This window comes from Xiphophorus hellerii, chromosome 10, assembly GCF_003331165.1.
Source record: "Xiphophorus hellerii strain 12219 chromosome 10, Xiphophorus_hellerii-4.1, whole genome shotgun sequence".
Lineage (NCBI taxonomy): Eukaryota > Metazoa > Chordata > Actinopteri > Cyprinodontiformes > Poeciliidae > Xiphophorus > Xiphophorus hellerii.
The window spans coordinates 16,905,530-16,919,800 of NC_045681.1; the positions used below are offsets into that span (position 1 = coordinate 16,905,530).

Here is a 14,271-nt window from a genome sequence, read left to right on the forward strand (position 1 = left end):
GATTTCTTTTGGCCTCTCCAAAGAAAGGCCAACTTTCTTTACTTTGTTGTTCTTTAAGCCACTTTGTTGGTAATGTGGTGGTATGCTTGGGGGTCACTTTCCATTTGGAAGACCCGTTTGTTCCAAAGTCTAAACTTCCTGGCTGAAGTCTTAAAAATGCCGCCATCCTGTCCCTCCTGCAGCAAAAATACTCGCATGTAAGGAGGATCTTCTCATGCATGAACATTTCTCTCTTTTCCTTCCAAATGGAGAAATTGTCAATTTAGGTTGATCAAGACCACAGGATGCGTCCCTGAAAATTAAGGTCTTTGTTCCTGTCTGTATTTGCAAGCTGTAATTTGTCTCTTTTGTGTTGCTTTCGAGCTCATTTCAACACATGAAGAAATTAATTAAAAAGTTTCATAAAGTATGCAAATATCTGATTTAATCAATGTGACATTTTTTGGCCTTTTTTTTTCGGTGATGGATTCAGTTGAATTTGAGTTTGTGTGGTCTTGAATATTCCATGTCTGTCTTTTTACTTTTTAATTAGCTTTTGGGGTTTTGTTTTGTGATTCTATTAATTAAAAGTGCAAAATAACGCAACAAATTATTATTATTTACATCCTTGCTGTTTTTTTAGGCTAGAGGTACTAACAATGACAGGCAGAGTGAAATTATTATGGTAAACATCCTTTGACTAGTTGGTTTTTACATTTTTTTATTAAAACTGAACTTTTTTTGTAAAATACGTTGTGTTGTGCATCAAATTATTCACTCTGCATTCATTTTTAATGTATAATTATACACAAAGACCAAGTGTGACCAAAAGCTGACTAGGTAACAAACCAGATTCTACTTGTGTAACAATATTTTAATTACAAATTTGTCAAAACATTTCACTCATTAGTATTAAGCAGGCTAATAATGAAATTCCTGTGTTATCGGCCACAGGAGACAAGCTGAGAAAATTGCAGTAGCTTTCCCGCAAATAGATAAATTTTTCACTTGAGTTATATTAAAAATATATATATATGTTACATTTAAGGTGTTTCATTTTATTTATTTTTTTTGCATTACAAAAGCCTTAGTTTGTTTCCAGAGATGTGTACTGAGTTCTGAGTTCTACTATAGATGGTGTCTACTGGTTGTCATGGAGACTTGGTGAGCCCAAGATGCCACAAGTGGCCGTTCTCTGTCAGTGAGCTTTGGAGACCTTTACCCACCTCTTCACTATGTGTGACGGAAGACAGATTTGGGTCCTCGGCCGTCTTTGTGCAGTTGTTGACCTGAACGTCCAGGTTCTCTTATCTCTTATTCGTGATGCATCATATTTATATCCCTGGGAAACTGAAATGTGCTAATTAAAAGCTCCCACACACCCTGACTCACTTTACCAAGTAATTTCTAAATTACAAAAAAAAGCTTTAACATCATTTATTTTACAAGACGTGTTAGGGGTTGCAAAATTATGCGAATGATTAAAAGAAAAAAAAAACACAAAGAAATAATGAACAGGGGGAAAATATCTGGTAATTTTTTTACATGGAATTTTTCTTCACTACTAAACAAATTTATACAAATTAAAAGTTTGATTTTTCTAATATTTCCAGCATTAGATTACAATACTGTGGTAAAAGAGTAATTCATTTTAATACCTTTTTTTCATTACCAGTGATAATGGCTGCCGTACCTTATTAACAACTTGGTGGAAAAAAGCCAGCAGCAAAATTGAAACATAAGCTGAGAGACACGCTGCACATTAACAATGACACTTGCGTTTTTACGCGCCCTACAGGTCATTCCAGGACTTGGCGAGGCAGATTGACGTGGAGTACGGCACAGTGAGAGACTCCGCCGTCTACGACTACTTCAGGAATAAAGGCACAAACCCTCTGGAGCAGGACAGCACGTATGCAGAGCTGTGGAGAACCATCAGCAAGAACGACGGCATGGACTACTCCGTGTCCAGCCCGTCAGAAGGCATCCGCAAGGTTTGTGTCTCAGTCTGTGGCAAACTTCATGAGTGTAAAACCATTGAATTTCTTTTAAAAAAAAAACTAAAGGGGCAGAAGAGCTGCCCCTTTAGGTTGATTGTACACAGCTGGACTGTACTTATACGCTTCCAGTTGGGTTTTTTGGGGGGTATCACATTGAATGGTGTTTAATACAAATGGCAGATTTTTTAAAGTTTTACTTGTAAAAATTGAAAACCATGTCATTTTCCGTTGCTTGTGCTGGGGTCTCTCATACAGACTAAGTAAGGTGCACCATAGTGAATTTTGTAAATTTAGCAGTTAGGTTAAAGCCTAACTGCTAAATTAGTTAGGCTTTAACCTAACTAAATAATGTTGTTGTCTAATAACAACAACATTATTAGACGTTGGTGTTGGTGTAGCTTTATCTGAAGGAGATTTTTGTTGCCTGCATTTTAATCTATGCTGGACCAAAACTAAATTGTTGCATTAGATTAAACCTGAAATAATCTGTCAGACACAAACAGAGTGTTTATGAGAAACAGCCTTCAGAGTCTGTTGGGGACAAAAAAAAAAAAGCTATTGTTGTAAATTGTATGTGTGAACCCCAATGATTGTCAGTAGTCATTTAAAACACACACGCTCTCCTCATTTCATTCACAACAGGCAAACACACACATTCATCTGTTTATCTATTACTTAATTGCAAGCTCAGTTGAACAATGCACCAATTAGTTAGGCAGTATCCCACATGTGTGTGTGCGTGTGAAAGCAGGACCAGTGATCCACTGCTGCACGTTATTATGCTCGTAGATCTCCCAAAAAGCCGATGACAAATTAGTTTCAGAGACAAATCGGCTTTGAGCGCATCTATTATTCAGCCGTTTGCATGATAAACCTCCCCCTGGAACCGCTGACGTTTTCCCCCCCTCAAACCATTGCGTACACAGACAGTTTTTCATCTGTTTCGCAGGCAGTGTTGGAACCTCCAGTCCTGCAACTGGTTCTTGAGTTGATTAGGATGCACTTGACATGAGCTGAGGCAGCTTAAAAGTTTAAAAACAAAATCCTTAAGTTCCCTTTTTAAAGAGAGAGTCTCGCGTTTGCCTTCAAAACAAAGCTAAAATCAATTTTTGAATTTGTCGAGAGCGACCATGAAATGAAATATGAACAATTGGCCTCATAGAATGGGTCAGGGGACAAAAAGTCATGTGAATAAATTTAGTTCAGCAGTGGTTCACCAGCTTTCAGAACCAACTTTAGCAGCAATAACGCTCACTGGTGTTTTTGACTTTATTAGTTTGTCACATTGAAGAATTTGTCCCTCTCACCTTTAAACTGTTCTTCCTTCCATTGGGGTTTGAAGACATCTGTCTCTGTGCAGCTAACTGAAGGTCCAAGCACAGCATTTTAATCAGGTTTAGATGTTTAATGTTTCTCTGTTCACCTCCTTGTTTCTCTACCATCACATCCTGACCCTGGTAGCACATTAGTAAATTTGGATGAATTAGTGCTATTAAGGTGGAATTTAAGAAGCTTGTCGAGTGTTTAGTTTCAAAACAGAAAAGCATGAAGCTCATTTTCTATCCCACACTGGACTCAGTTCGGGCTAGTTCTCTTTACTGTTCTGGTATGGCCCCGCCATCTTTATTCCTCTATCAACTGGCTGTGGACTAAGGATGACCAACAGCGCTCTCCACTGGATGGCCACCAAACCTCAACACCAAAAGACGGGAAGTGGACATTATTAGTTAATCGATTGGAATCTATTTTAATTTACTAAACCATTAACTGAGAATTAATCATAAATCAATTAATTGCTTGCATCCCTAATTGACCAGTTGATGACCCAGTTTGGAACAAGTTTCAGCTGTTGGACAGATGATCTCACTGTAGTTCTCCGGTTGTGGAACCTCCTAAGATGATATTTGTGAAGCCAAGCTTCCTCCAAGCTTGTCTTGTTCGGGTTTTCTCTTCCTTTCTTCTTGAAAATCTTCATTCTGCTGCGCGCTACTTCAAACGCTGCTAAAGAGGAGTATCTCACTCGGGCTGCAAACTGTGAGCAGCGATGAGACGTGAAGCCGACAGCAGCAGCTACATGCTGCACGTCAGAGGATGGCAACAGCATGAAATGATCTAAAAACACATCTTTGTGTAACTCTGGAGAGAACACGCCGGACAGAACAATGTGCTTTCATTCACACAGGTCAAAACGGTGGAGGCAGAAAGTCCTGCAGCAGCGCTGCTGATGCAGGGAAAACACCCACGTCCTCATCCACTTAAACCTCACTGCCGCTGCTGCTGCCACTGCTGCTGCCGCTGAGTGTTATTGTCACCTCATCCTTACCCATCACCTCCGACAGACCGCCTCTGCAGCACAACACAGACAAAGCCTTCTGTTCTCGGCAACAGTATCGCATGTCGGCGTGTTCCTGACACTGTAACGGAACCAAATCCGTTAAACATCAGCTTCTGGCTCATTGCTGCAGGAAGCAGATTACCTAACACTGGGTTTATCTATCTTTAGCAGGGAGCAAGCAAGAGCGGTACACAAAAAACGGCATAAATAAGAATACCTACAACACCTTGCAGTTGTTTTACGTTCATCTGTCATGGTCATTTATTTCTGATTTATTATAAGCTTCCTATGTTGGTGATGCATCATGCATCTTTGGTGGGTTTTGAAAACCAGAACCAGGTCCACAAGTTAAAAATTTGGGATTTTCTCTAATCTTCACATGGGCAAAATTATTTGTACAGGTTCAAACATATACTACGATATACCTGAACTTGTATGTTATTTTACGAATATTTGTAAAATAAATAAATAAATAAAATGTTTTCGAGTTACACAATTTTTGTTAGACATTTACCTCAGTAAGATTAGTTATTCACAAAGCACCTTAAGAGAGCTGCTAACATGAGTATTGAGTGGAATTGCATAGGAATTCAATGGCCAGGCTAGAATCCTAGGTGTGTATTTTTATTCCTAGTCTTATTTTGTTTCGTGTTTTAACGAACCACAGTCAAAACATGATCTTATTGATCTATTTCAGACAGACTCAAGAAATTAAAGCAACCAGGCAATAATATATTTTTAAGACAATGTAATTGGTATGATAAGATAGGAAATTAGTTTGGGATTTTTTTTTGCCCACATTCGGTTCACACTTTTTACCAATTCGTGGTTGTATTGCTCCATTAAACTATTTGTCAGCTGTCATTAAACAAGAAATAGATGAAGAACCAATCACAAAAGACAACGTCACACTTAGCATAGTTTTAGCACAGTGTACTATTTTCTTAGCCAGTTTTTCCCATTCCAGATCAAATTGTGATGCGTATCTGACGCTAATCTGCTATTGTAACACCAAACTGTTAGATGAAACACAAGTATGGTGACCCTTTTTGTAACGCTAATCCACTTTGTGCAGTGCGTCAGCACCACCGGCCAATGCCTCACAGCATGATCCTTCCACCGCCACGATTGGAAATGATGCAATGTTGTTGTGGTTTAAAACCCTGACTTTGACTCCTGCAAACATCCCACCTGTTCATAGGATTTAGAGAAGGGGGAGGGGAAAAAAATGGTTATCAAACTTTTAAGTTTTTCTGTCTTGGAAGATGAAACAAGTCAAACAAATCATAAAAACGTCTGACTTGCACTCTCTTCTGAAGCAGGTCGTATTAAAAAAAAAAACTTTAAAGTTTTAAAAACAAACAAAAGTGATGAACAGCTTGAGGCGGGGATCAGCTACAACGAATTTCTGTCAAAACCAGTATCGATAATAAAGAACCCACATTGGGGTGCTTCAATATTGTTATTGAAAACATTGTTCGGGATATAAAGGAGAGAAAACACCAGAGCTGTCACTAGTCTTTAGATGTAGTTCTTGTCAGCGAATCGATGCAGTTAGATGAGATTAGTTCAATTTTTTCAGAGGGATTGTTGATGTGCAAAATGTTCAAAAAGAAACTGGAACAAGATTTAAAAAGGCTTTCAATTAGTTTGGATTATGAAACAAATACATAGACAGACAGATGGATCCTATTACTTTACAGTTGCAGAAGTGCAATTGTTTCACTTCAGCGTATTTGTACAGTTTTCATTGCATCTCTATGTTCATTGTGACTGTGTGTTATAACTAAGTTTTTTGTATGCTGCCATTCTTGGCCATAAACTTCTGGAGAAAAGGGCCAATCATTTTTAGAAATTGTTAGAAAAGAATGTATTCATGTAGACCCAGAGTTTCGACAAAATTGCTTTATTTGAGGTGACAAATGTGTTTGAGAGGCTTCTGTTATCACAAAGTTTATCCTGTTTACTACCTGGTGTTAGTTGGGTCTGGAACTGCAGCAGAAATCTTTTTACCAAATTTCAATTTCTGTGCATCGTGTTTTTTCCTTCCTGCTCCAGGCAAAGAAGAGTCCTTACGCTTTCCTGTGGGACATGGCGGTGCTGGAGTATGCGGCGCTGACGGATGACGACTGCACCATCACGGTTTCAGGAAACAGCATGAGCAGCAAAGGCTACGGCATCGCCATGCAGCACGGCAGCCCATACAGAGACCTCTTCTCTCAGAAGTGAGTGAACACAAGATAATGACGAGGAGATCATTGAAAAGGACAGAATGCTTCTTTTGGTCCTCCTCATATGGTGGCCGCCAGGTGCAACTGCATAGCAAATGGCAAAACGTGCTGCAAACACACGAATGATGAAAATTCCAAAATACTTAAGTGCAGCACCAAAATGCTGCAAAGAAAAATTGTTTTTAATCCAGAATATATAAACAAAATGGGGAAAATAGACGCAAATAGCAAGAAAAACAGCAACTATGAAACGCTGCAAACTTGCTAGTCCTTGACTGCCCTAAAACAGAAGTCCTCCAGTCCACTAGGGGGACTTTATAGTTGGTAACATAAATATGCTGCCGTTCTATAGTATCGTAAAAGACTGCATGTTTGAAAAAGACATGAAGTATAACCCGCATTTTCTTTCTTCCTCCAACTTTCTTTTTTACATCCCATTAACTCATTACATCCTGTATTTACTGATGGTCTGTGGTTGCAGCATTTTCTTTTGCGATTATTTGTATCCAGTCTGAGATATTTTAACATACATCAGAACTCTGCTTTATATGAATATGTGTCGATGGTAGCAAATGTGGGTACAGAGAATGAACTGAGAAACTTACGTTGTTGTGTTCTTTGAGTTTTAGTTTTTATTTGTTGCTGAGAGTGACTTACAGCTTTTGTAAAAACCTGCCGCTGAACAAAAAGAAATTCCACACTAACACCTCCAGGAGTTGTTACTGTGGACGTATGCCCATGTTTGTATGTATATATATATATATACATATACTGTATATATATATATATATATATATATATATATATATATATATATATACAGTACAGACCAAAAGTTTGGACACACCTCCTAATTCAATAGGGTTTTCTTTATTTTCATGACTGTTTATAAGGCAAGAAATCCCACTTATTAACCTGACAGGGCTCACCTATGAAGTGAAAACCATTTCAGGTGACTACCTCTTGAAGCTCATCAAGAAAATGCAGAGTGTGTGCAAAGCAGTAATCACAGCAAAAGGTTGCTACTTTGAAGAAACTAGAATATAAGGGGTATTTTCAGTTGTTTTACACTTTTTTGTTTAGTGCATATTTATTTCCACATGTGTTATTCATAGTTTTGATGCCTTCAGTGTGAATCTACAATGTCAATAGTCATGACAATAAAGGAAACTCATTGAATTAAAAGGTGTGTCCAAACCTTTGGTCTGTACTGTATATATATATATATATATATATATATATATATTATAGTATCTCAATATAATGTATTTCATTAGAATGGGATGATATCTCGTAATGAGATACGATATTGTAAATGATATCTAATTACTATATAATAAGATATAATATATCTCATAGTAATGAGATATTAAATATGAGATGTAATTACATCATTGCTATGTAATGAATAATTATATTATAGTGATTACATAGTAATGATCTCATTACATAGTAATGAGATATAATGAGATACTACAATATAGTATCACAAATGAGATATAGTATTGTGTAATACCCTCATTATATTGAGATACTATGTCATTATAATTGAGATAACATCTCACTGTATTGAGATGTTTTCTCAGTATAATGTTTGTTATATTTAGGTACTATCTCAATGTAATGAGAGTTTCTCAATATAGTGAGATACTATATTGAATGAGATAGTAACTCAATACTCATTACAATGAGATGTTATAGTTTGTTGCAAGGCAATAGTGTTACCAACTGCACCACTGGAGTCTCTCTCATCTGTGAATGTGAACCTGTACTGGGCTGATTCTGTGCCTTCAAATCATTTTAACAATGCTTCTGGAGAAGATTCATAACTTATAACTTCCTGAAACAGGAACAGGTCTGAAAAAACAGCCTGTGTGCTACACTCAAGAGAGAGATTCACTTGATGTATCTAAGAGTGATGTCATCACTGCTGATGTCATTGTTACCAATGGAACTGAACATTCTAATGGTGCATTCACATCAGACACGTTTTGAGCGTCAGGCGAGTCTGTTTTATATTCAAAGTCTATGTGGAGCGTTGGATGCGCTAGATGTGTCAAATGCTCCAAATGGTTCAAATCGCGCTGCGCTAGACGCTTGAAGCTCACCGCAATGGCCCTCGAAGCGCCTCCACATAGACTTTGAATGCAAACCAGACGCGCCTGACGCTTAAAACGCACTTGCTGTGAACGCACCATTATATGTCAGTGTCACATTACATCAGTAATGTGACACTGTCAATTCCAGTCCTCAAGCCCCCCTGCTGTGCATGTTTTAGATGTGTCTGTATTTCAGTACAGCTGATTCAAATGATTGCATGACCTCTTCTGCAGTCATCAAGTACTGGAGAAGGCTGTTAATCTCCCACAGATTCAATCTAGGTGTGTAGCAGAAGGGGAACACCTAAAACATGCAGGGCAGGGGGAGCACGAGGACCGGAAATGAGAAACACTGCATTATGTCCATCATATTAGGACCAAAGCCCGGTTCTAATATGATGGACTTATTGTTTGGGTCAAGGGTCCCAGGTAAGATGCAAATTAAGTTATAGTTAAGGTTAGGGTTAGGAATAGTCTAGCATTGGTTAGGGTTACAGAAAATGTCTGGGTTAGGCAAAATTGCAGCTACTAAAATGAAGGGAAATCAATGCAAAGTTCTAATACGGGTCGAAATAGTTTTGACAAACCTGTACAGCATTTTGTTTTAGTAATAATTTAATAATTTAATTTCTAAATTATTCTATAAATAAACAATCTTGATATAATGTTAGGTTGTATTTCTGCCAATTGCATAGCTGCAGTACATTAGTAGTCTAATGTGTTGAATGTGCTGAGACACAGTCAACGCATTAGACACCAATCAGAACCAAAAGTTTGCCTTTTGGTTCTGATTGGTTGTTTCTGGACAGCAGCAGAATCAGATGCATTTTCACAGATTCTCTGTTTCATATTCTACTGTCACACACATTTAACAAATATTCATCCATCCATCATCTAACACACTTATCCTTGCGCACACACATTCACCTTCGGACAATTTAGAGAGATCAATTAATCAATTAATTTTTGAGAAATGTTACATGTGTATAGGAACATTTTATTAATGTTTCTTATGCTGTTTTGAACTCTGAAACTGATCTTGTGTTTTCTCCATTGATTTTGGAGTAAGGAATTTTATTTGCATTGAGGCCTGTGTCTGTTTTTATTACTCAAATTTGTGTAAAGCCTCGAATTTTCATAATGCCCAGTTTTAGCAAAACCTGGGTTTGTATAGTGACATAGGTTAGTGCCACCTGGGTGTGGGTCGGCGTAAAGGCCGAGCCGGGCACAGATTGGCCTTTACGCCAATGCCAACATGAAGGCCCTCCATGCAACCAGTGGAGGTTGGTCGCATGGACGTCTGTCTTTCCTCAGACCTCCATGTTTGTGTGGAGGTTTGGCTTTTCATGGACTCCTCTGTTTGCAACCTGGGTTTGGGTCGGTGCAAAGGCCAAGCCAGGCTACGCACGGAGACCCCTGGTTGATTGGAGGTCTGTCTTTTCTTGGTCTCCTCTGTTTGTAGGGAGTCTTCTGTTTGCAACCTGGGTTTGGGTTGGCATAAAGGCTGAGCTAGGCTGTGCATGGAGACCCCTGGAGGTATGAAGTTCTGTCTTTGCTCTGTTGGTAGGGAGCCTTCTGTTTGCAGGGGGACCTCTGGTTGGGTGGAGACTCTAGGGTGGTTGTTTTCCAGAGCAAGTTTCAACTTGACTTTCAGGTCAGTAACCTGACCCTGCAGAGATTTCACTGCTTCCTCCTGTTCTATGAATTTGGAATCTTGCTCAGCGTGACGTTTGAGCTGCTCCTCATATTTAAGCCTCACTCTGTATTCTTCAACCATTACTTCTATCAGACCTTTATTGCGGGAGGCATATTTTTCAGCCTCCCTCTGGAAGTAATCCAGCTGTTGAAGAACAGTCTTGTCTGCTGTTACTTTGGAAGAGCAAGAAACCTTTGACACATCTGTCATTTCTGGCACGTTTCTTCCATGGTCATCTTTGACTTTCATCCGACGTTCTTTTTCTAACATTTTTTGCAGTTTTTGAATTTCTTCCTGCTGGGATTTGACTTCAACCTGATATGCAATCCTTCGTTCTCTTTCCTCGTGGAGATCAAAAATCTTACTCTGCAGTTCTTTTTTAAGATCGTCTACCTGCCTTGTGAGATCTCTGACATGTTGGCTAGTCTCTTCACTCATATCATTCTTGTAGGACAAGGGATGAGAAGACTGAGGATTGCCAGTGGCCTTTGAATACTTTGACCTCCTCTCATGGTATTGATATTGGGAGGCCACATAACCACATTCCTTTTGTTTTCTTGACTCTGCAACTCCAGTGAAAACAGGGCTAGAACGGGTAACTGTAGATGGTTGATAAGTTTGCTGGTTTTCAACTGAGTTGAGAGGCTCGGGGTCAGCAGCTGGAGTTTTTTCCTGCTCAACTTCCACTAAGGGGGTGATCTCGAAGCCAGCAGAGGGAGTTGTTTCCTGCTCAACTTCCACTAAGGGGGTGATCTCAAAGTCAGCAGAGGGAGTTGTTTCCTGCTGGACTTTCAATGATGTTGGACTCTCCAAGTTGCCGGAAGGACTTGGTTCCCCCTGGATCTCTGTTGATTCATCTTCCGGCTTAATGGGGCTGTCGCTGTCATCTTCAATAGGGAAAATGACAGCGTTGTAGTCGACTTGGATGTTGAGGTCCATCATGTCGATCCATGAAAGCTCTGCTGGAAAAGCTTCATGTTCACAAGCAATCTGTTGTTGCTTCATGTTTAAATTCTGGTAGATTCTTGCTTCTCTGAAAGGCTCGAAAGATCTGAAATCGATATCTGGCTTGTTTTGATTAACTTTGAACGTGCTCTGAAGAGTGATCTGTCGCGATAGAACTGTGGAACAGGTCTGAGAAAACTCTGTCTGTGAGCTACATTCAAGAGAGAGATTCCTTTGTTGTATCATAGAGATGTCATAACTGCTGATGTCATTGTTATCATTGGAACTGAACATGCTAATTCAACCAGCTGTTTGAAAAATGCCACACAGTAGCTCACTTTAGCTTCAAACACATGTTAATACCTTTGTATCATAGCTGGTTTGAAATTAAAATTGTCTGTGTGAAAATGGCCCATATTTCAAATTAAAACATACTAGCACTGCCTCTATCCTTGCCTGCTTACTGCTCCGTCTAAAAATAGCGCTCCTAGCATCAACCATTAATGACGTAGACGTAATGTTCAGACTGTGCAGCTAAAAACAATGAATAAGACCTGGGGGAGGTGACCAATCCTGGACATTAAATTGGCAACATGTTGAAGATTGAAGGCTCACAGGTGAGCCAGAAGCAAGAACTACTGACATCACAGTAAACAGAGATCATTTAAATGGTAAAGGAGCAGATACTGGAATGGAAATCAACATGCACACAGACCTGGAAATGCTAACTGCATGCAGTGCTAAGAGAATTTTGGAACTGTATCTTTACATTTACAGATCTCTATATCTTTGTATTGGAATATATCTACCAAGATCAGATGGAAAAATAATAAGCACACATAAAATTAGGCTAAAACATATTCATATCTCTGGAAAATTTCATAACTTTCTCCACAAACCCTCTTCCAGGTCAAAACCAGGACTCTGGCTCCATTAAATGAAACAAAGAAAGTACTTGTATTTTAAGGAGTACATAAAAACGGCTAAGAACTAGTGTGATGATGATTGGGACCAGATGCCTGGGGTGAAAAAAACTTTTATTTGTGCTTTCTTTGCCTGTGTACTGTATGTTAGAAATAGAAAAACAGAAATATCAAATCATCAGTTGATGTTGGCATTAGCTATAAAGGCTAACTAAAATATACGCAGAACCTATTTAAAAGTATTAGCAAAAGTACAACTTCAGAAAAGTATCGTTTGTATACATTTGTAATATATTTTTAAAATTTGTTGAAAATATACATTTTTACAAATACATAAAAAGTGCATTTTTAACATTATTATCCTAAGTATAATTTTAGGAATATATTTAATTAGAATCTAAATAATATTTTAAAACATACTTTTAGAAAGTGTGCCAAACTACACTTTTTAAAAAGAATATTAGATGCATGTTTTTAAAAATGTACTTATATTACATGTTAATATAATCCTAATAAGTATATAGACATGTATTTCAGAAAAATACAGCATATTTAAAATAGACTTAAATATATTATTTTTCACCAGGACACTCTCAAAGTATTGTTAATATTTTTAAAAGGATAGATGTACGGACCAGCACCGACCTGAAGACTAAATTGTAGGGATCGCCGTCACTCGGAGGTTTGAGCTTGAGATCTATTACAGTTATCTGTTGATAGCTGAATGTGAATCTTCAGCTGACGTGCGTCAGAGCTTTAGCTGCTTTAAAGGGCCAGGAAAACAAAGATGATGATGGAGGTTGAAGGCTTTCTCTTCCCTCTAATCCTCGTTGTTGACCTTAAGAGTTCATTATCATCTTAAAAGGCCTGTGATGATGAGTAAAGGGTCTCACTGAGCCGCCTGCCTCTGCAAATTACAACAGAGTTTTTAACGAGGAACATTCTTGCTGGAAGATGAAGTGGTGTCACACCGACTGACTCTTAAACCTGCGTGTTGAAAGATCGGGAGATAAGAAACACCTCCTGCCGGTCGGGCTCTCGCTGTTCAATCAATAACGCCTTCGAGGCTGAAGTCAATTAGGCTCACATGAAAGGAGCTCGCATTAAGCTGCGTTGTTGCGAAGGAAACAGGATTACTCACGGTGAGTGAATGTAAACAGAAGTACATGTGCTAATTACTCACCTCGTCTCTGCGAGGCAGATGTCTGAGCAAAGCCGGTAAATTTAAGGAAGTTGGATCATCTTCCTCAGATGAAGCCAGGCGGCTCCAGAGAAAAGTCGGGGGGTTTTTTTTCCCCTAATCAAACACAAATTGATCCCAGTGAGATCATAAAAAATCATGCAGATTGGTTATAATCTCCGCAATATTACGTCATTAGCAGCGAGATCACTTAAATCTGAACACTTTCTCATCCATCTGCTATTGATTTTTTTTCTTCTTCTTGAATTTGAAGACATTAAAGCACTAATCTAAGGAAGTGAACATCAGACAAGCACTTTTATTAGGTGCAGGATGTATTTTTGGTATAGTGCTACAGTACCGTATGTTTTTAACATATTTTGTGTGGCTTTAGCATGCAAAAGTTCAAATCATGTAATACAAACCTGTTTATATTAGTAATTTAAAAGGGACTTATTGGAGAATATAACTTTATTTAAAACTTACTGTAAGGTTGAAACTAGAAAGTAAGAAAGCTGTGTCATCTGCATATGGGGAGATTATTTGACCACAGCGAACCTCTTTTTGGTTTCTATGTTTTAGTCTCAGACATTAAGAAACTTAAAATTAAAAAAACCTTATAACACTATGGGGAAATCCTGACAACGAGGGTCATAAATGCAGCATGCAGTTTGAGGAAATAGTAAATGAGCTTTATTCATTATTCTTATCTGGGTCCTAGTCAATAAGATCTCATCTATGAAAGGTTTTGTGATACAACCTTCGCTAAAGTCAAAGAAAATTGTTAGAAAAGTCATAAAATTTATACTAAGAGGAAATTCAAGTATTTAAATAGACTAAATGTCTTCTGGGCGCTGAACTGTTTTACTTATACAATACAGTC

The 14,271-nt window shown here is 38.4% G+C and overlaps 1 protein-coding gene across 2 annotated transcripts in view; it reads left to right on the forward strand.

The window, feature by feature from the left end:
• grid1b (glutamate receptor, ionotropic, delta 1b) overlaps positions 1-14,271 on the forward strand; it is a 468,957-nt gene that overhangs the window by 433,416 nt on the left and 21,270 nt on the right. For both annotated transcript variants that reach the window (XM_032574010.1, XM_032574011.1), the window contains exons 14-15: positions 1,778-1,973; positions 6,373-6,539. In XM_032574010.1, coding sequence (XP_032429901.1) covers positions 1,778-1,973; positions 6,373-6,539 — 363 coding nt within the window. The remainder of the gene's footprint in view (positions 1-1,777; positions 1,974-6,372; positions 6,540-14,271) is intronic.